Source organism: Mustela nigripes, chromosome X (assembly GCF_022355385.1).
Source record: "Mustela nigripes isolate SB6536 chromosome X, MUSNIG.SB6536, whole genome shotgun sequence".
In the NCBI taxonomy this organism is placed as follows: domain Eukaryota; kingdom Metazoa; phylum Chordata; class Mammalia; order Carnivora; family Mustelidae; genus Mustela; species Mustela nigripes.
Window position 1 is genome coordinate 4,138,016 of NC_081575.1, and position 23,248 is coordinate 4,161,263.

The window sequence follows — 23,248 nt, forward strand, 5'->3', positions numbered from 1 at the left end:
AGGGTGGCAGGGGAATTCCTTGGGAGCACCCCAGGGCTTGGATCAGGGTGACTGGGATCCCTGGAAGGTGTTTCGAGAAGAGGAGCGCAAGGACAGACCGGTGCTTTCTGAAGATCCCTTTGGCAATACTGAGCGCTGTGCAGTACCAAGGAAGGGACCACACCCAATCCTGGGAACCCTGGAAGCTACTGATTTAAGGCAAGTTGAGAAGACAGGAGAACCCGAATGTGGAGTGACCTAAGAAGGAAGCAATAGAAGGAGACGTGAGGGTGGCAGGGGAATTCCTTGGGAGCACCCCAGGGCTTGGATCAGGGTGACTGGGATCCCTGGAAGGTGTTTCGAGAAGAGGAGCGCAAGGACAGACCGGTGCTTTCTGAAGATCCCTTTGGCAATACTGAGCGCTGTGCAGTACCAAGGAAGGGACCACACCCAATCCTGGGAACCCTGGAAGCTACTGATTTAAGGCAAGTTGAGAAGACAGGAGAACCCGAATGTGGAGTGACCTAAGAAGGAAGCAATAGAAGGAGACGTGAGCCACTGGGGAAGCATCGGCAAGGACCCAGATTTAGCCTAGACAGGAGATGTGATCCCAGCAAGAGATGGGAAAAACACAGAAGGGGGCTTTGGAGAAAGATGAACACTGTCACTTTGAGACACACTGGCTTGAAGGTTATGATAAATTAGTCAAGTACAGATAACCAGGAGGCAGCTGGAATTACAGAACTGGGAGAGATTCCAAAGGTCCCTCAAACTCCAAATGTCCCGAACTAATCACATGATATTTCTCTTTGCATCTCAGTGGCTGCTGCTCCATCTGTCCCATTACAAAGGCTGGAAACCCCGGAGTCATCCTTGGCATCTTCTCTGCTATCCCTCATCCCGTCTCCCACATTCACCCCTTAAATCTATCTTACCTCTTAAATCTATCACCCCCTCTCCAACTTCCCCGGACCACTGGAACAGGCACAGCGGTCTCTTGGCACGGACTGGTGCTCCCCTTGGAGTCTGCGCTCCGCACAGCGGCATAGGCGATCGCTGACAGAAGTCAATCCGATGTTATCATTCCTTTGCCTAAATCATGTCCAAAGTTTCTTGCTGCTCAACTCCAAACACTTCCATCCTTAACAGGGTCTACAGGCCCTTGGTCAGCTGCCCCCCCCCACTGCCCACTCATTCCTTGCTGTTCTCGCTGCCCCCAACCCAGCCCCAGGCTCATCTGTTCATGTTCCCCTTGGTCTCAGTGCCTCTAGCCATTCCCTCAGCTGGTCCTCCCCACTCAGGCCCTGGCAACCATCTAGGTCATTCCTATTCATTCTTCAGACCAGAGGCCAAACACCATTTTCTCAGAACCATCTCCCAGGCTCCTCGAGCAGCTGCATTCCTGTACTACTCGGTCCTGGGCTCCTCGCGCTCGGCACAACTTGTTGTCATACCCCGTGTGATTATCCGATCACTGTCGGCCCCATCAGCACGGAAGCTTCATGGCGGACAGCCTGCGCCTGCCGTGCACACCACTAGCTGAAACCACAAATGGACGATGCGGAATGACCGAAGGCTCTAAGAGTAAAAGACGAAAGGAGAAAAGGCTCAAGGAGGGGAATTTGATTTTGGAAAAAAGGCAACGAGGCCCCTCCTCTCAGATGAGAGGAGGAGGAGAACACGGGTGGACACAGCAGCAGGGGGTGAGGAGCGCGGTTTCTGGGAGCTCAGGGACGAGGGCTTTTAAGTGCTCTGCGGAACAAGACCGGAGGCCGGCTGCAGCCCATGGAGGGTGGCTCAGTGAGGCAGTCGGGGAAGGAAGAAGTCAACCTGAGAGGAAAAAGAACTGCCCAAGGACGGGGAGACTCTGAGGCCTGAAAGCCTGCACTTGCGAGGGAACTAACGCATTAAATGCATGTGACTTGCACAGCAGGGCCCAGTCACCCACAGCCTCTCAAATCTGGGCACAGCGGGCTGGGAAGGACACACGGCAACAAGGGGCGAGGGAAGCCAAGGGGCCCGCGGGCATTGCTTCCCCTGCAAACAGCGCACATCCTACAGCAGCGGTATAAGGAGCTTAACACAATACCTCCGGTCCGACCCCAGGTTCCCACTGAAGTCCTACCTACAGACACATGAGGATGTTTTATTACAGTCTTTTTTTTTAAAATATTTTATTTATTTATTTATTTGACAGAGAGAGAGATCACAAGTAGACAGAGAGGCAGGCAGAGAGAGAGGAAGGGAAGCAGGCTCCTTGCAGAGCAGAGAGCCCGATGTGGGGCTTGATCCCAGGACTCTGAGACCATGATCTGAGCCGAAGGCAGAAGCTTTAACCCACTGAGCCACCCAGGCGCCCCTTATTACAGTCTTTTTAGCCTTATTTCAGCCCCTTTGAAAGGAAAAGAGGTGCGAGATCTACTAGTCCGGAAGAACTTCAAGAAGGACAAAATCTCACAAATCTCCATTGTGTTTTCATGAAAAGAAAAACCCTCCAGGAATCCTGTTGGTAGTCCCTGTAATGAACTGGATGCACCCTCCCCCCGGGAAAGAATACAGATCTGCCTCTGAGGGCGGCATTCAAGGCTCGGAGCTGCAGCCAGTGAGAGCGACCACCGAAGCTAAGCGCCGCCCCACCTGTGAGACGCCCAGCTCTAGGTGGCGGACACCTAGTGCCGGCTCCCAGCTCATTTCAGAACCGAATGTCTGAGAAGAATCTGACTGACACACAGCCGCCCTTCCAGCTCACCTGTCCAAGCCCTGTCTGCACGCTGGTAAGCCGTCGGAAGGCTAAGTAAACAGACCTCATTTTTCTAGTCCCTCGAAGAAATACCTTACCAACTACGGAGGAATGTGAGTGCCATCTTTACAGAGGGTCTTAAACGGTACTAAAGAATCTTCGGGTGATACTCTGCCTGAAAAATGCAATCATTATGTTCCTAGCTTTTAGAGACATCTCGCCTTGAATTGAATCCAGGAAGAACACACTGTTTCTGACTTACCGTCAGAAAATGATGGTAAGTTATTTGACATTTGTCATCTCATCAGCATTACTCAGTCGGAAGGCCTAAAAGCCTCCACTCTGCTAGCTACCACACATCGGCCACAGCCCGTTCTAGTTTCAGGCTGTGTGGAGTGACCGCGAGCGAGAAATACCCACTTTCAGATGGGATCGTCTCTGGGGCAAAGGGGCGATGGTTTCTTTATAAAAATCCTATCTTAAATATTTCAAAATAACTTTTCAAACGGGGTGGGGATGAATGTGTGCTCTAGGTGGGGAAAAAAAAAAAATGGCCTGAAGGAAAGTCCGGAGCAGAAAGCCTAGGGCTTCAGGAGCAGTCACTGAGTAGGGCACCTGAGCCAGAGCGTGGGCTGGGCACACCGGAGAGAGGTGGGAAGGCGCCGGGCCTCTTACTCCCCAGCTAAGGCCTGGGAGCTGAGGGAGGAAAGGAGCCCCGGACAGCTTCTGAGCACGGGGACGGCACAACAATAAAGATGACTTCAGGAGCCAGAAAGCAGGGAGTGGGGAGAAGCAGCGGGCAGGGAGGCCGATGTGTGGCCCCTATGATGGCCCGGACAAGACCTTGGACTGAAGGGGGGGCACATGTGAAGACTGTGGAGAAAGGAAGACAGGGGCAGGGATTCCAGGGCCACTGGGGGACAAGCAGCACCAGCCCAAGAAGCGAGAGCGCCAGAAGAATGCACTGGGGAGGGAGGAAGCCAGACTCCCGCCTTGGCCCATGCATCTGGGGTGCGAGGCGAAAAGCCCAGGGCTCTTGAGCAGGCAGTAAGAAATGAGAAAGCAGGGAGGCGCCTGGGTGGCTCAGTGGGTTGAACGTCAGACTCTCGGTTTCAGCTCAGGTCTTTATCTCGTGGGTCATGGGATCGAGTCCTGCGCCTGCTTTGTGCAGCGTGTTTGGGGATTCTCTCCCTCTGTGCCCTCTCTCCCTCCTAGCCCCACCCCTGCTCTCACTCTTGCTCTCGCAAAAATAAATAAATCTAATAAAAAAAAAAAAGACTAGAAAGGGGCCAGAAGAAAGGCAGCCCTCAAAACCCAAGAAAGCCCAGGAGTGACAAGAGGACGGCTCTGCCTGTCAGTGCAGCCAGACGGGGGAGGGCACGTGAGGAGGGCGGCCAGCAGGCAGCATTGTCCTGAAGAAGACACCGCCCGGGCGGAGGAAGCCCTGCGGAGGAGCAGCACGAGGGAGAAGCTCGCTGCCCGCCGCCTCCTGGAGAGTGGAAGGAGGAGAGAGGGGCCGATCAGACTGACGCATCCACAGAACGGGTTCCCACCCTGGCTCCCAGCAATCTAATGACTGCCCTCTGTGGCCTCTGCTCATTCATCTGCCCGGGGACCGCCCCCTTCTTTTCCGAGCCTCTTCTCTTCTACCGACACCCACCAAAGCCTTCGCTCAGATTTTCTCCTGCTCCCCGACCTCGGCCCCGCCCCGGGAGAATGTTCGTGCCCCTCAGTGCGTATCTCCTTGTCACATCATCTTCTCAGGTAATTGTGCGGATGTATGCAGCTTGCACCAACACGGACGTGCTAACAACTTCACCAGCTTCGGAGTCACGTTTCCAAATGCTTCGGAGACATCTCTTCTCAGTGGCTGTACAGCTATTAAGGCCACATTTTCCAAGAATCTCCGGGGGCTCATCTCCGACGTGTTCCTTCTCCCGTGAGGTCCATTTCAAAGGCAAAGGATCACAGGCATCACTCTAGACTCGGGTCCATCCTCCAAGTCCCGCCTCCAAATGGCCACGCCATGCTCCCGAACCTTCTGCCCTCTTCTCTCCTGGTTGTGATGACAGCGGTGCGAGGCCCCAGCTGCCCACCTGGGCGACTAGCTTTTCTATCACTCTCCCAGCCTCCAGTCCCCCTCCCTAATCCACCAGACATGCTGCAACTGGTGTCCCTTCCAGAAAGCCACACCCATCACATGGTTCTGCCCCTAAGCTCTGCGCTGCTGACCTGTGACTTGCGAGACTCTTGGGGCCGGCTCTTCTTCAGGCTTCAGCTCCTGCCACCCCACGTCCCCTCCACCCTGTGCCCCAGATCCGACAGACCACCCAACTGTTGCCACCGTGTGTGGTGGTCTCGGCATTGTCACACAAGTGAGAGGGAAACGCCCTACCTGACACGCTCCTCCCTCTCTCCCCTCCTGTCCAGGAACCTGTTTCCATTCTTCAAGACTTGCTTCATATATCACCTGCTCCACAAAGCACGCTATGACTCATCACTCGGTGAGTCACGGTCTCCCTCACAGCCTCGCAGCGTTATGCAACCACTAAAGGCTTTGTCATATCACACCCCAATTACTCGCCTCTGTGTTGTTCGTTCACCGAGCTCGGAGTTAGTTCACCGCGGCGTGCTGAAGGTTCCGGAATAAAGTTTTAAGCATCTGAACGCACAAAGGGTTACTTTGCCTTTCTCACCTACTATAGCAACTGAGCCCAAGGTGTTTCCTAGAAAGGAAGCTGAAGCCGTCTTCCCCCTGGTAGTCTACGGATTACAGAGTATTACATGCCTAAAGTGCCCCCACTGTGGTCAGGAGATCGACCCCAAGCCAAATTCCTGAGCCCCCTCAAGGTCAAAGGGGGGCGATGAGACTTCCAAACTCCAGAGCAATGGTGGTATCTGAGATGCCTCAATTTAGTGAGGTCCGTATGGCAATCGAGCCACAGCGATGAAGCCTGTTCCCTCCCGAGTTCGCTCACAGAATATGTTTTTACTGAGCTCCTACTGTCTGTTGGGCTCTGTGCTAGCCAGGCACAGAGGACCAAAAGGACTCAGCATTAGTAAAGGCCAAACACAGACAGACAAGCATCCCTGGCCTCAGACAGCCACGGAACAAGGGGAAGCAGTGCAGGATGGCAAATCGGAGGGGGAGACAAGTGCTCAGGAGAAACAAACAAACATGGAAAGGAAAGCGGGACAGGGGGCAGCTCTCGGGCACTGAGCACTACCAGAGAGGTGTGGAGAGAGGCTCTGCGGACCCAGAGAGGGAAGGGCTCCTTCCCGGGAAGCTGGAGGAGGCTCCGAAGAGGGTGTGGCCATTCAGGTGGGTTCTGAAGGACAAACAGTGGCTTCCAGGCCCGGTGAGAACAGCAAGGGCGATGCACTAATACAGAGGCAAGGAGGGGCCTCGCGTGTTGGGAGAAGGGAAGGTCATGGTCTTATGACAGCACCGGCAGCAGCGGGAATCGAAGCAAGAGAAGTCATGAGGCTTTTTACGCCACGTGGGGGACAATGGATTTCATTCTCTGGGCCATGGGGAGCCAACGGAGCTTTAGACTGGAGAAGCTGGAGGCAGCATGCAGGGCAGAGTGGAGAGGGGATGGCCATGAAGCAGGGCCACACTGACAATCCAAGGAAACAACCACTGTGCCTCTACTGTCCTGGGGAACGGGGCAGGCAGGAAACCTTGCCCTTGACACCCCGACGAATGGGACAGCGGACTCCCCAGCCGGACCGCGCTCCCACTGCAGTGTTTACCTACCTGAAACGAACAGGTGTCTGCTTCAAAATGCCAGTAAGAGGACAGCTCTTTGTCAAACACAGTTTGCAGCAGAATCCACAACTGATGTTCTTATTGAGGACTTTAACACACACTATGCTGACTATGTTTTAAGGTTTTTGCATGACCTCTTATGTGGCTTTCTTTATAGGATGTTTTCTGCCATTAGCTTCTTGCTCTTATACTTGGACTAAATGTTATAGCCAATTGGTCAAAATGTTTATGTGAAACAGTAGAAGAAACAAGTTAGTAGTCAGTGTCTAATGGGCCTTTGACGTACCCATTCAGTGCTAACCCCCACCTCCTACCGTGCCACAGGAAAACCAGCTAAAGCTTGCTATGTGCTTCCCCAATTAATTACCAAAGTTCCCCGTGCTCATTCCAAGTGGAGGGGAGAACACAGAGCATGCCTGAGTCCACTCTCCAGATGTCCCAAATACTGACACATGTGCTGCTATTTCCTTCCGGCCTCTTTTCTACAGACTGGTTTTTTCCTGGGTTACGTAGCTGAGATCATACAAACTTGTCATGGCACCATGGTTTTAAAAATTCCCCCAGCTCATCATCAGTGACAGCATCAAATGGCACCGGGCACGCGTGGCCGGCCAACAAAACAAGAGTCTCAGAGGGGAAAGGCACTGTAACACTTGCTTTAATTCTCATTTTGGATGACTCTTGCATATATTAGCATAAAATCTCTCAATCTGTCCCAATTTGACTCTTGGGAGCCATACATTCCAAGGCAGCTCTGTCGTGCCTCCCTTCCATCTTCTTTTCTTCAGATGAAACTTATTTTGATCAGTGCTCATACTGCAGCCCCTTCGCAAACCGGGTTCCCTTTGTCTGAACCCTCGCTGGTTTGCCAATGTCCCTCTTAAAACATGGCACCTGGATTTGCACACAACACTTGAGACGGGACTACGGTCTCATTCTGCTGGCTATTACGTTAAACTTTTGTTAGCTGAATCTATAGGGATATTAGCTTTGTCATAGATCATGCCCAATTCCTGGATTGAATAGGGTTAAGCTTTGTATAAAGTAAATGTTAGCTACACGAGATGTTGTATCAATTAGGTTCACTCCGATACCCTAGTCCATTAAGACAGTTTCAAATCTCAACCCTGCAGTCTAGCACAATCTATAACTCCAACTAGATGTACCACCACCGTTTGGCCCATGTTTCTTAGTCATATGCCTCAATTTAATCAAGATAAGGTGTTAATAACATAGTCATAAAGAAATTATGGGGTAAAAGCAAAGACACACAAGCTGGAGTCCCCCAACAGTCTCTATATCGCCTGTGCATAAACTGCTGTTGGGCTACTCTTCCACAGACCCTAGACCTATCCATTCCTCCTCGGACCATCCCCCAAGTACAGCTACCACTTCAGGCTGGCCCGGACAATGGCGACCCACTGTATCTACTGTAGGTCCTTCGGCAACAGCCACGGCAGCTCTTCACTCGTCTCTTCCCTTCTGGAGCACCTCGTCTCCATCTCTCATTATTCCACCAGTGGCACGTTCCTTGAAATGCTAAGGCACAGATTTCATGGCCATGGAATGAAGAGGTAGAAATGGCACTAAGTCATCCCATAGGCATTCGAGTGCTAACCCTCTATCTAGTACTATGTGACCACTTGGAAAGTTCTGGAGCAATGCGCCTTAACAAGGGATTCGCGTCAGCATCCTCCTCTGTGACGTCTTAAAACTTACAACTGTACCTGGACTATGGGCCTGGATGCTGTGACACGGAACACCTAGGGTATCTGTAGTGTCTGTTAAGCTTCTGATAAAGAACCACTATTCTCTACTAACTCCTCCCAACTAGTGAATAGGTCCAGTTACCAACCCCTCCCCAGTGTTCAGAGGACGAAAACTTCTTACTTTTTAAATCCACCCTATTCCTATGTATGCAGGTGTTAGTGATGAATGAGCTCTGCATAAGCCAAAAATTAAGAGCCAAGAAGCGAATACATCCCCCATGTTAATCTGATCCACAGGCAATGCTGCCAGGGAGAAGAGACACAGTTTAGCATTATCTTTAACAGTTAGGGTCATCTTTATGGTCTTAGATTCTACTTACCGTTTCCAAACTTCTTAAATAAAGACGATAATTTGTGATGTAAACTCTTCCCTTAATGGGGCCATTGAAAGGACATATGTAAATAACTTCTTTGTCTATTAAGATAAAAAAAGTACCCTAAAATAATGGAAATATATACCAAGATACACAACAAATGGCACTCATTTAATATCAACTATGTGGCTAAGAATAACTACAGTAAAAAAAAGATCCCTAAAAAGGTCAAAAAGCGGGCACTGGCCATGTTTCTACGTTACTGTGCCAGGTCAGGTGGGGCCACAGGCACTGCTTCCCTGAGCTTGACCAAAATGCTGGCACCACTCGGGGCAAGGTGGTAGCAGCTGGAGAGCAGAACTGAAGGCGGGGCTGCTGTCACTACCCCCAGCGGTTGTACAGGTAACTAAGGAGCTATTCAACCAGAGGATGGCCCTTCGGGCAGGACAGTCTTGTGGACTAACCACCAGATAGGGCTTGAGGATGGCCAACCTCTAATCGCGCAAACATCACGATGTTTTAAATAAACGAATGTCAGTGGTAGAACTATTCCTACAGTCTATTCTTTCTAATAGTCCAGAGAAGAGTTTTTAGCTGGATTCATTTCGATCATTTAAGGGATAGAAAACAGATGGCCAAGAGCATAGTACATCTTTAGTAGACTCAAACATAAGGAGCGACTAAATCAGGAGACTTAATTTATTATCATAAAAAGATCTTTCTGTTATCTTTCAAGGATGTCCTTGAATGTGTTAACAGCTTTTAATTCTTCTTAACAATTTTGAAATCCCATTCTCCTTGGGTGTGAAATGAAAAATACCCAGTAAGGCGACTTCATGCAAATTCAATATAGGACTACCTCAGTTAAGCTTTTGAACTGAGGCAGAGCACCAAAATTTCATATATGAAGGTCACCCAAAGTAAGCCATCCACTTTGCTCTTATCCAGAAATCAGGATGGATGCATGCCACTGGTTTTCAAGACTAGCATCGTGTGCAAGTCTGTGGACATGGAAGAGTGTCTCATGGTGCATGGCTAAATAACTCACAAAGGCACCATGTCTTACACCATGTTTTAGCCACTGAAGCTAAACGATCCAGACTTCGGTGAACACACCAAAAGGTTCCCTGAAACGATGGTAACTTTATTACCACCCAATACGTGCTAGTCTGAGGCAAGGGTGTTGACCCTAATATAAAATGTGAATGCCCACAACATCAGCATTTGGCTTAGAAGCTGCCAGATCCTTCAGTATCCTTAAGTCAGAATGATCTGGTCCTTCCAAAGTACATCCCTTCCTCTTAGGGTGAATTTATCATGAAAAAATAAGCCAACAATTGAAATACTGCATCAATATTACTAACTCCAGTTATCAGACAAATGAAAGCTATTTAAGCCAATGTGGTCTCCTACATTACAAAGAAAAGACTACTTAGACATTAAGTCTTCATGTTGATCATTTTAAAGCACACATCCTAGGTTGGAAAACCTTAATGTTATTTTGTTCTTATAACCTCAAACCATGAGAGGATAGACTTCCAATGATGGACATTTGAGACAAAATCTACTCCCCACCACCGTAAGTAATTCTCAGTCTTGGGCAGAGAGGGAAAAGTATCAGTACCCTGGACAGCGTGAAACTCTTCGAAGAAACTAAGGCAAAGAGTTCTCCTTATGCTACCACTTTCAGACAAAGCTCGCCTGTGTGCCTAAATCTGAGTTCTAAAGAGAAAGAGGGATTGAAACCACCTGTTCCTGCTGGGACTCTCATCGAGTCATGCAAATCCTAACTTCACAGGACCCTTACCAGTGATGCGAGTTTCTCCTGGAAGTCGAGGAACAGCCTCACTGAGGTCCCGATTAACTCCATCCCTAGAAGTCTGGAAATGAAACAGTGACATCAGAAAGAATGACATTACATTTGCCCAGATTTTTAAGCGATGTGGAACACAAGCAATCAAAAATATCCTTTGTAAAGAAAAAATTAGAGTGATATTTACCATTACAGAAAAGTGGTACAGAAAAAACAAACCACCAAAAAATACAACTTAGCGTCAATATTCATTAGCTGTGTTACATTTTAGTCTGTAAATAATATTAGCACACTTTTCAGTATTAATTTTTAAATACCCTTTCCAGGCGCTTTACAGTGAACAGTGTTCAGGAAAGTGATAAAAAGTCAATATTAAGCATATTCTATAGAAACACGCATACTTCGGCAGCTTTTTTTCATATTAAATATTTAGTCATCTTACGTTAACAGCAGAAATGAAATCTTCATTTCAAGGGGGCCTTAACTGAATAACAGTAATTACAGACTCTTCCTATAATGTCAGAAAATTATTTCTTACACATCAGGTTTCTTATTTTACTGAGCTCCTTCCTCACATAGGTCACTGTATAAGAGGAAAGGGTGGCGGAGCATTTTTACTAGGAGGGCAATCACTTCATGTGCAAAGTTAGTAGATACTTCCCTCTGAGGGTTTTTGTGAATATTAAATGAAACAAAATGCACAAGTACACTTTTGGGAATTATCACGGGCTATGTAAACATAAAGTATTATGCAATAAGAGAACTGTGACTACGTATTTAACTAAGATATAAGCTGTCAAAGTTGGGTGCCCTGCTGGATTTTTAATTGTTTTATCATGTTTATTCAGGCGCAAAATAAAAATTCCTAGCCAATTTTCAATGTTTTGGTGCTTGCAAGTTAAGCATTTTAACTAGGAGGGCAAGACCGATTGTTGCCAGCCAGGAATGCCTTCCCTGATGGGCAGTGAAACCACACAACTTACATGCATGAGAAGACTGGACAGAAATCATCAGCATCCTTTAACACTGCCTCTCACTAACTAAAAACAAGTATAACAAGCAAATGTAATACTCACTATACCTTTTAAGGACCACAGTTTGGGGTCCGGAGAATTAGGTACAATTCAACCACAAAATTGGGGAAACAGGTCTTTGATTAACACAGGATAACATGGGATTAATACAGGATATATTTTATATTAGAGTCACATTCCACAAGGCTTAAAATCAGCTTCACGAAGTAACTCTTGTGTTCAGAACTGATCCTTGACCATAACAATACTATTACAATAGAAACTTAGAAAATCTTGGGGATGAAAAAGGTTGTAAACATGACACCCAAAGCCGAAAACATGAAATATGAAATACTGATAGATGTGATCAAATAAAAAAGTTAAACCTCTGTGTTTCAAAATCAAAATGCCACAAATATAATTAAAAGGCCAATGATAAGCTAGGAAAAAGACCTGTAATGCCTACTATAAAGAGCTGATTATCATAATACGTAAGGAACACTTATGAATCAATAGAAAAGTATCCTCTCAAACACCCCAAAAAGCAAACAGGCAAAGGACATGAACAGCCACTTCAAAAAAGAAATACAGATGGACAATAAACACTATTCTTTTAAAAAAAAAAAAGCCACCCTCATTAGTACTCAGGGAGGTACAAATTAAAAGACACTAGCTGGCTCCCTTCTGATTGTTATTAGGCATCCCTGTACACTGCTGGTGGGAGTGTCAATGAACCTTCCTGGTAGATAATTGGTAAATGTATCCAAGGCTTCAAAGGGCCATGAATAAAGCTTGTTTTAAATTCACCCCTTCCTTTCAATATATGTTTCAAAATCGTCATCTAATTACACAATTTTCTCCTCCATACCTTGAACAATTTTTTTCTTAACGCTGTACTCATTTCGCTCACACAACTATTTGATCACCATAATTAGAACATAAGGCCAATATTTGGGAAGGTGTGAGGAACTGCTCAGTGGGCCCTGGCTTTCCAATACCTCCTTCAGAAAGCTTTCAAGGCCCAGAGATTGCCTAGTATCTTAAATATAATGTCTGGCAGCAGTCCACAAAACAGAGGTTCTCAAAAATGAAGTTACATGAAAGGATTTACAAATGCCAAACTTACATAGCACATATATGGCATTTTGTCTTTTCTGGAACAAGGTAGGATAATAAAGAAAACCACATATACTGAAGAATGTACATTATGTAAATAATGAAATTAATAATTCAATAAGACCGAAATGACCACCTAACAGGCAACTATGAGAAGAGAAATACAGAGAAAGGGGTGCAAATTAAATCTGAAAACTTACCCTCTTAATAGACTCATTCTCCAAGGAGTGTGAATTATATTTAGAAGCTGGTGCAGAAGCCATATTGGAAACTCTAGCAAAAAAAAAAAAAAAAAAAGACAACATTCAGTATCAGTGGAATTTGTATGCGATTTCCAACAAAGCGGCATCTGAGATTTAAATATTGCAACTGAGAACAAACAGTACTCTGCTGGACAGGCCCCATTTCCATAGTAGTCTCCAGTGGGAACGAGACACACAAGGGACTAACCACAGCACACAGCACAGGTCACATGAAAGAGTTCCAGCAAAGGTACTGGGAACCAGGCAAGAACAGGAAATGGCAGCTAAGTGTACTTGGGGGAGCTCAGTGGGAGACACTATGCACACTCCCAGAATGGTTATCTGTAGAGTTCAAACTGCCACCTCCAAAAATGTACTGCTTAGTAATTGTGCACCAGGCCTCAAATTTCCCCACTTCTTAATTTTTAAAGATAATTTAGAAGCAGCCAAGCAGATTAGTAAAAAGGGTAGACAATTGAACTCACACTCTTTTCGCCTCTAAGAATTCAGCCTTCTCCAAATTGAGGCAATTTAAAGTGGCATGGACTTGATGGAAATCAAATTAGCAAGATTTGATTTGATCAGTATTTTCCAGGGAAAGTTTATCCTTCATTTAAATAATGCATATTCATCACAATGCAGGCATAAACGAAAGCATCGTATTCAGAACATACACGATATTTTAATACAGGGATTTAGATGTGTGAAGACTATTGCAACAACAGAAAACTAACTGATGCTTTAGTTATTTTATTTTTCAAAGTTAATGACACAAAGAGACCCGTATGAAGTCACTGGGAGGTGAACCGCAGCAACTAGGTGATTATGGACATTTATTGGATCTTTTTGCGGGGCTCATTAAAAAAGCAACCACGCAAAATCTGGCATGATGAATATTAACACACGTTTGCACAAAACCTAGTGATCTGAAAGCTGCACAGTGCCAGTCACTGTCCAGAAGTAAGGCCCAAGAGACGTGACAAAGATACAGGCAAGGGTGACCAGCAGGATAATGAGGCAAGAATGGCAATGTAAGGACAACCTTACAAGATCAGGACTGCCAGGCATCCCCCAGCAGAGTTCAGCTCACCAAGGACAAGGCCGGGCATCCATCTGGGTCATGGCTGCATCCTGGCACACAGCTGGCACTTGTAACTATTTGGTCAACGAATGATTATATACAAGACACACGATATTGTGAAACATCATAATGGGGTAAGCTTGTACACTGGTTCACCAAATCCTAAAACAATGGACCTAGGGTGCTACCCTGAGGCTTAAAATTTTAAATTATGGCAAAATAAAATGTTTCTTTATAAACTCAAACCTGCAACTATTAAGAGATAGCACAACCTAAAATTAGAAATAACTTCTTAGAAAGATTAATGAATAATTTGAGAATTAGTGAAATTCAGATCAAAGCTCAGAAAAAAATACCTTTGAAAGACCTTCAAGTTCACATCCAAGCGAAATAACTCATTATTCTCAGAGACAGCAGAATGGATGAGACAGACTAGTGAGAGCAAGTCAGATGTTTCTGCCCTGAAATTAGTCTATGCACTAAACAAGATTATACACTTGGGGGATTTTCTTCAGTAACAGATATGAAATTACTTTTTAATAATCAGACATCATAGTATTTAAAACGTTTTAATAATAATAAGTCAACGTCTTCAAATAACATTAAATTACTACTGTTGAGTCAATATAAGAAATTTAAAATGCTGGGTTATACAGTCAATCCAGTCTTCACTTTCCTGTTCATGTTTAGAAGTCTCTCATTCTCACATAAATAAATAAAATCTTTAAAAGAAAATAAAGACTTCAATTTAAAATGAACTAAATACAACAGAGGAAAGTCCTCACATCCCCCTTAATTCTAACTACCGAACAAGATACAACAACTAACTATACAAGTCACCCTTTTCAAGGGACAATTATATAAGGAATTATTATATAAGGAAATATATTCCGGACATTTATATAAGGAATCATATGCAGTTCACCCTTAAACAACAACGGCTTGAACTGTGTGGGCCCACTTACAAATTTATAGTAGAGTACTGCAAGTGTATTTTCTCTTATGACCACTTAGTAGCATTTTCTCTAGCTCACTTTTATTGCAAGAGTACGGAACACAGACAACAGACAAGCTATGTGCTAGTCAAATCTTAACATGCTTACATGTGCATTTTCAACTGCATGGGGGCTGATGCCCCAACCCTCGTGTTGTTCAAGGCTCAGTTGTAATAGGTGTAAAGTCCTGATTTTTTAGAGTTACACCAGACACCGCTACTATTAAAAGTTGAATCAACACAAATCTGAGAAATCCAAGGGTCCAAGTAACATGGGTCGGTTCCATGAGGCTCCCTTTAAAATGTTATAGGCGAAACTCTCTGTCACACCGTTCCAACTGCTCCCTGAGAAGCACAGAAGCTGGGACGCCATAATGACGGAGAGCGCGGATGTCAGGGTCAACTCCGTTCAAATCCTCGCTCTGTGACTCACTATGTGGCCTTAGGTGGATGACCCACCCTCCTGCTGTTCAGGCCTTTGGCTGCTACTGTCTCCGTGTTTTTGCAGCACAGATGGGCGAAATGTATAAACTAATACATAGGATGGGCTCACAACAGGGTTGCTATGGTACATACATTAAAAAACTTTTCGCGGGGCGCCTGGGTGGCTCAGTGGGTTAAAGCCTCTGCTTTCGGCTCAGGTCATGATCTCAGGGTCCTGGGATCGAGCCCCACATCGGGCTCTCTGCTCAGCGGGGAGCCTGCTTCCCTTCCTTTCTCTCTGCCTGCCTCTCTGCCTACGTGTGATCTGTCTGTCAAATAAATAAATAAAATCTTAAAAAAAAAAAACTTTTCGCATTTTCTCAATTATGGAAGGATATTTATTGAATGCTGACATCGTAACAAATTATTCTACTAATTAGTCCTGACCCTATAAATACTAGGTAGAAAGTTAACTAGCACAGGGATAGTGCGTGGCTGGTGGTGACCTAGTTATAAAGCTTCTCTTTAAAAAGTGCATGAAAATACCCTTTTTGATTATATTTTGCTCAGGACCCCTAAAGATCGAGTTTTCGTCCTTCTTATTTACAAAACATTGAATTGAAGCTACCCTGGCTTTAAAATGAAATTGAAACTTAATTTCTGTATCTCTAGCTACACACACACACACACACACACACATACACACACACACACACACACACACACACATTGCAGGAATCTAACCAAAGGTAGACATCTCTCATTTTTGATCCTGAATAAAACTTCTGTCATGCTCACAGCCCAATCCTCTCTCTGTGACAGAGAAGATGACCAGATGAGCCCAGAGGATGTGTGAAAAGGCCCGGTGCCAGTCAACGGCAGGGTGGGTCAGCTCTAGCCTAGGCCTCTGTACTCAGAGTGGACTGTCCACCTAGGGAAAAGTGCTTCCAAGTGTCTCTATTTTGAAGAAAGCACGCTGGATGTGACTGGTGCCAATCCCAGCAGAAAAGGAGTTTTAGACTAAGGAGTAGTTAAGAAAACTCAACCCATCTAGGCAAACAATCATTGGGGGCCCCGAACTCCTTCAAAGAAAGCTACAAAAAGGTGGCATGATTGAATCAATCAAATGTGAACATCACAACAGAGCCTTAATTGGATCTCTCTTCACATTGGAGACAGCTGAACTCAAAGGTCTCTGCTGTCCCTCTCTTTGCCCCTCCTACACTGTCCTCGGCTCTCTTCCGCCCTCCGACGGTCTCCCACCCCCCACCCTTCTTTCTCTGCATCTCTCTGTCCCTCTCTTCTCCCTAGTGCTTACCACCTTGAAGATAATGCGCTCTTTCGGCCCGCCTGCCCGCGGCAGGTGGGGGCTCCGGTTGGCTGTCCGTGCCGCTGCAGTCACAGCGCCCGTGGTGGAGCCTGGCACCCAGCAGGTACTTACTAAGGAGGGGCTCAGTGAATAAATGGACTGGGCAATAAAGAGTTGGCCAAAGAGCCAAACCATTGTTCACCCAATATTTCACGTGAGCCAGAAATTCATGCAAGCCTAAGAAAATGGCAGAACAAATCCTTAGCTAATCAAGACGCTCGGGGCAGGGTGGCTCTGGGCAGAAGGGCGGCCCCATTAACTGAGCTGCTGTGCAGAAATTTGCACCACAAACTACTGGAGTGCTACTGGTCCCCACTACAGACTTTTCCCAGGAAACAGACCTTCCAAACTCAAGTATGGAAACTTCTTCCACCACACCCGGCTTCCAGACTAAGAACCTAGTCCCCAGTCTGTTGCATATGAGAAACGAAATTCTAGAAAACACGTGCAGCAAACATAACTACAGACACTTTCAAACAAATGTGGGCCATATTTACTCATTACAGAAATCTAGAAAGAGTAGAATCAGAAAACAGTTTTCTAAAAACAAACAGAGTTTTGACCTCCATCTCATAGGGCCTTTGTAAACAAAATCTAAACTCCAAGGAAAGCTCGAGTTTGCATGGTCACCTCACTGGAGACCAAGGGCCCTCAATTAGCAGTCTTTGCCAACTTTCCAGGTATAAACAGTGACAAAAACAGCCCTTCTGTTTGGATTTGACTCAGTGTGCTTTCTTACTCTGTGTTGACCTGCAAATGAAGGTTTTTTTCCAAAGATTTTTATTTATTTATTTATTTGACAGACAGAGATCACAAACAGGCAGAGAGGCAGGCAGAGAGAGAGGGAAGCAGGCTCCCTGCCAGCCAAGCATAGAGCCTGATGCGGGCCTTGATCCCGGGACCCTGGGATCATGAACCCATGAAGGCAGAGGCTTTAACCCTCTGAACCACCCAGGCGCCCCCAACATGTAAATGAAGTTTAAAGATAGTCTTTCTCTAGAGGCTCCCTTGAAAGCTGTGGAAAGCTACCCAGTCTGAAAACCCACTTCTGAAACCTGCCAGTGAACAAAGGTGGTGCTTGGCAGCCTCTGGGTCCAGAGTTACAAATGTTTCTGAAGGCACCCTCTTTTCTTGGAAGTCTGTTTTTGAAAAAAAAAAAAAAGCCACAAACTTAGGACAGTGCCACTCAATACCACGAGACCCAATGACCCCTTCATTATTAAAGCAAAGTCCTGTAGACCCCCTTTGCTAGCCTGAAACAAAAGTCATAGATATTATCAACCTAAACACAATTTCAAAAAATCATCAATATAGTACCTAAATTCCAGTATAAAGGAGGAAACAAAAAGACAGTGATTTATAATAAAATAATGCATTTTTCTTTTCAAAAATTTATTTTTTAAAGATTGATTTATCTGTTTGAGAAGGAGAGAGAGAGAGTGGGTGTGCGTGTGAGCAGGGGGAAGGGCAGAGAGAGGGAGACAAGCAGACTCGGGGCTCGATCCCAAGACCCTGAGATCATGACCTGAGCTCAAACCAAGAGTCGGAAGCTCAACCACCCAGGCACCCCTGAATTTTTTTAAAAAATAATGTGTTTTTTCAATACATTACACTAAAAATAGAAGCACCCCCATTTCCAATTTGGCCTCTAGGGGGAGTGTCACCCCCAATGAGAAGTACTGGAGAGTTCCCTTAGGTACTTCGATAGCCCATACACACAGAATTTACTATATTAACTTATTCTGATTTTTGCATTACAGTCGCTTTGACTACAGACCATATAGGAGGCAAGAAAATGAAAAGGATGCCGTGAGAAACCACTCTGCACGGAAGAGGAATGTTCATATATCAACAATTTTGAGACCGGATACATGATCAATTCAAGTTCCATATGTGCTCAACCCACATGAAAACAAATGATGCTCTGTAAAACGAGTTTATTTCACTTTTATACATCTTCCTTTGCACAGAGGTTGGCAAACTTTTTCTGTGCAGGGACAGATAGTAACAATTTTAGGCTTTGTGGGCCATATGGACTCTGTTCCGGCTCCTGAACTCTGTGTCATAGCATTAAAAGAGCAAACGGCAGGGTCGCCTTGCTGGCTCAGTCAGTAGCGCATGCGGCTCTTGATCTCGGGGGCATGAGTTCAAGCCCCACGTTGAGTGTTGAACTTACTAAGAAAATAAGTAAGTCAAACAGCAAAAGGCAATACGGAAATGAAGGGCTATGCCTGTATTCCAGTAAGATTTTATTTACAAACACAGGCTGTCACCCTCTGCCTTAAACTATTAAAATATATGATTTCTAAATGAGCTTTCTCTGCCCAAAGTAAGTAACAATCGTGTCTTTTTAAACTAAAATATAAGCTGTTAGCCACCCCCCCCCCCCATCCATAGCTTATACCTTATAAAAGTGCACTCTGACCAGCTGCCAAACTGGGTACTATGGTAGAAAAAAGAAAAGGATTATGTGTTCAGACCAGTTTGTGTTTCAAACCCCAACACTGTCCCTTGATCAATAACAGTTATGCACCGTTGGACAAACAACAGTTCCTGGTCTGTGAAGTGGGCACGATACCACCACAGCAGACGGCGACATGGAGGCATTCAGATACCAAGTGTCCTCGTCCTCCAAGAGATGTCTGATGAACTCGAAGTGATTCCTCAAACTGGTGCTAATATACTTGGTGGCATTTTCCATAAAACATATGATGTCTAACACTGCCTAACCATTCTGCATTTCTAAAAGCTTTCTAAAATGATCCACCTGATCTTGGCAAGGCTCTGAATAGCCTTAAATTAGTTCATCCTCAAAGCATGCCGATTTCCATTAAAAATATAGAAAAGCAGAACACTCAACTCCTAGCCCAGGGAAACTTTCCACAGGATCCCTAATACGAGGACCTCCCCTCATCACATTCTGTTTTGGCTCAAGGATCTAGAAACATCCCAGAGGTTTCTCAGAGTAAATCTCTGTTTATTCCAGAACAGTACCTGCCCGCCAAGCCAGGTGGCTTACTGTTCAAACAGACACAAGCCACCCGCTTGCCTCACAGTTCCTTGGTCTCAGCCACAGCAAATCTCAGAGCCAAAGGGCCTTCATTTTGAGGATTCTTCTTTGGAAAGTATAAAATGTTAAATAGTATTTCATTTAGAAACTCACCCTTTGTGCCAGTTTGATTTTTACTATTCATTTTATTTAAAAAAAAATTTGAGAGACAGAGCAATAGAGCGTGAGCAGGGAGAGGGGCGGAGGGGCGGAGGGGCAGGAGGAAGGACAAGCAGACTCTGCACTGAGCCTGAAAGGGGGCTCACCTCGGGGCTCGATCTCACCACCCCGAGATCACGACCTGAGCCGCAATCAAGAGTCAGACACTTAACCAAGTGAGCCACCCAGGCGCTCCAACTATTCACCTTAAAGATCACAATACACTTATTTCTACTTCTTCAAATGTTGCAAAGACCTCTGGCTTTGCAATTCAGACCCAGTGCAGAATGCTTTCTGAATCATTTGTTCCGGTGGTTAGTGACGGATCTGAACCGATCCCCTCGCCCTGTTGCTTGGTTGCCCGCATGACAAATGGCACATCTTCAAGACCGCTGACCGGCTTCAGCAGCGGGAGCTGTGGCCGTGGCCATGGCCAACAAGGTAACTTTCAAAACGCTTCCTGAATTGAAATCGTTACGCTACATAAACTCTTAGAAAAGTCGACTACCAGCAGGTTAACTTTTTTAATGTAAAAAGGCTACCTAGTGATATCACCTACATTTAAACAAATCATTAAATCCACCAATGGATTTTGTAACTGTCAAATACCCACCAGTAAACAAAGTTTTAAAAATAGGAACAAGATCAAGTTCCCCGTCCACCTGCCAATTTCAGAACTCATGAGCCCAGCTAATGTGCTGCATGATACAACTTCATTGTGCTGAACTATTTTTCCCTGTGAGAAACTACTACAGAAAGGTCCATTTTCAATTAGTGAGTGAAAAGTCCCTTCTCAAGCCAACGTAAAAACCGTAGTTGAAAGTCAAGAGTAAACGGAGTAAACGTATGGAAACAGTCCCAACCACAGTAGTCACAAACATGCCGGTCCGGCACATCTTACTCTCCAAGGACCTTCTCGGACTGGCATTCCTGACAAAGATTCCTCCAGCTGGGATCAGTGGTGAAGCGGGAGGAGGAGGAAGGAACTAAAGAGCAGATGTGCAGGTTCTAGAAAAAAAGGGAGAGGATGAAAGGCCAGAGATGCTAACCTTCCACTCAGAACAATTCCTCCAGGCACTTTTGACCAGAGGAGGAGCGGGGCGGCTTTGTTGGTACTAGGTCCTTAAGTACCGCTTCAAGACACAGGAAGCTTTCCCTGACTTCCCCGCGGGCACGTACACACACACACACACACACACACACACACACACACACCTTGCTTCTCTGTACACCGTCCAGATTTCTAATATTCCACTTCTAAGACTATACTGAGGCTATACTATCCACTGATGACTTGTACTGTTCGATCTGCGCTTCGCCAGAGCGAGGGCTGTTTCCCCTTGTGGCGCCGGCATGCGGCAGCCTGGGCACTCAGTCTGCGAATCCATGAAGGCAGTATCACCCGCACAGACTTTCGTGACTTTGGAGATGTTAGTCTTCAGCTATTAAAGGTATGCCGACTTCCCTCCCTAGGGCCGATGTGTGTGTTTAGAACTCCTTTGCATATCTGTGTCATTTTTTGTCAATGTAAATATCCCTGAATGATGTTGCTTTCGGCCTTTTACACATAAATGGAATCATTCCACATTCTTCTGCCCGTTGCTTTGCGCGCACGGCATGGTCGGGAGAGCCACATCATGCAGCCGTGCGGAGCTGTGTGCCCCATATTTTCACCGCATCGTACAAGTCCGTTGCTCCACACTGTCTTCCGAACTGGTTCCAGGTTTCCCTATTACAAACCGTTCTGCTACAAACATCTCATAAATGTTATGTCTCCCACTTCCGGCACAGTTGTAGGAGAACTGCAATGGTATTTTTATATCAGATTTCCCAATACCTTTGTCTGATTTGCTGTAAATATATTTTTTAATTATATGGAAAAGATGAATAATGGATGAAAATACAGGCAAACCGACCATTTGAGATGAAATCTTAGAGTTATCAATGCTCTGATTAGAGCAGCAAGGGGGGGAAAGGCAAATTAACAGGTGCAGTCTCTGAGTTTCCTGGGGCTACTCTAACAAAGAACCACAAACCAGACGGCTTACAAGAGAAATTTCTTCTCTCGAGTTTTGGAGGCTGAGTCTGAAATAAAGTTATGTGCAGGGCTATGTTCCTTTGAAGGCACTAGGCAAGGATCCTTCCTTGCTTCTTCCTAGCTTCTGGTGGTCGGCAGTCCTTGGCATTCCTTGGCCTGTAGCTACATCACTCCGATCTCTGTCACACAGAGCTGTCCCCATATGTCTGTGTCTTCACATGGTCTCCTTCTTTCCTATAAGGACATTAGTCATATTGGATGAAGGGCCCACCCAACTGCAGTATGATCTCAACTAGTTATACCTATAAAGACCTTATTTCAAAATAAGTCCCATTACAAGGTACTGGGGGCTAGGTCTAGCAACATATCTTTTGGGGGGATGCAATCCAACCTCTAACAGGCAAGAAATTAACTAGAGAATTAACAATCTACAATACAGTCACATCAACGTATGGTTACATTCGGAACAATTTAGTCTGTCTGTCCATCTCTAAAAACTCACTAAATACCCATTAAATTAACCAGCACTAAAATATTAATACAGCCTCTGAGAAGAAATAATGAAATGACACCAAGCCCACTATTTCTGAGACACTCCTTGCTCTGTGTATGTCATTACTTCCAAAGAGGTCCAAAATCAGTTGATAATTACATACTGGGCAACTACTCTGGGGCACAGCAGGAAGTTCTAAGAAGAAACAAAGATAGATCTGCAAGGAGCTAGCAAAGGGGTTGGGGAGATGATTAAATATAAGTAAAATAGCAATAAAGACAATGAATATATAGAAACTAAAGAGTAATAAAGCCAATCATACAGGTGGCACTGCACAGGTAAAAAGCAAGGTAGAATATTCGCTCATGGATAATGATCATGGCTTCCATTTACCGACCCCCTACTTTTGTGCCAGGCACTGTTCTAAGCACAGAGGACCTCATTCAATCCCCCCCAACAACCTTATAACCCTACTATTACTATCTTCATATCAAAACATCCCACCCCAGGGAACAGGAAGGTTAAAGAATGTGTCCACTGAGAACTGTCAAAGTTAGAATTCAAACCCAGTTAGTCTGGCCCTCTTGCCCACTAACGGATATTGGTGGCTCTGGTTCTCTAGCGGACGGTCAAGTGAGGAATGCCTCATGCTTTCACAGCTGGATACAAAGGTTTTCTTGGAATTCCATCTCTATGTGAGAAAATCGGCTGGTACAACTAGGAACCCTAGCCTCCATTTTACAGAAGAGTAAAGAAACAGTGCCTCCTCCCCCACGCACGTGTGTGGGGGGCACTGAACCAGTACCTTCCTTCTTGGCTGCCCACTTCGATAGCACTTTGTATCATGGAACAGTGTTTTCAGAGTATATCGGAAAGATGGAAAA

At 45.5% G+C, this 23,248-nt stretch overlaps 1 protein-coding gene across 5 annotated transcripts in view; it reads right to left on the reverse strand.

Moving 5' to 3' along the window:
* Positions 1 to 23,248, reverse strand: part of MTM1 (myotubularin 1) — a 90,830-nt gene that overhangs the window by 54,390 nt on the left and 13,192 nt on the right. For 3 of the 5 annotated variants that reach the window (XM_059385078.1, XM_059385077.1, XM_059385076.1), the window contains exons 2-3: positions 12,717 to 12,789; positions 10,382 to 10,454 (exon numbers count right to left, since the gene is read on the reverse strand). In XM_059385078.1, the coding sequence (XP_059241061.1) occupies positions 10,382 to 10,454; positions 12,717 to 12,733 (90 nt within the window). In that variant the 5' untranslated portion in view covers positions 12,734 to 12,789. Of the gene's footprint in view, positions 1 to 8,580; positions 8,698 to 10,381; positions 10,455 to 12,716; positions 12,790 to 23,248 lie in introns of all 5 variants that reach the window. The other 2 variants (XM_059385075.1, XM_059385074.1) reach the window with 2 other exon arrangements.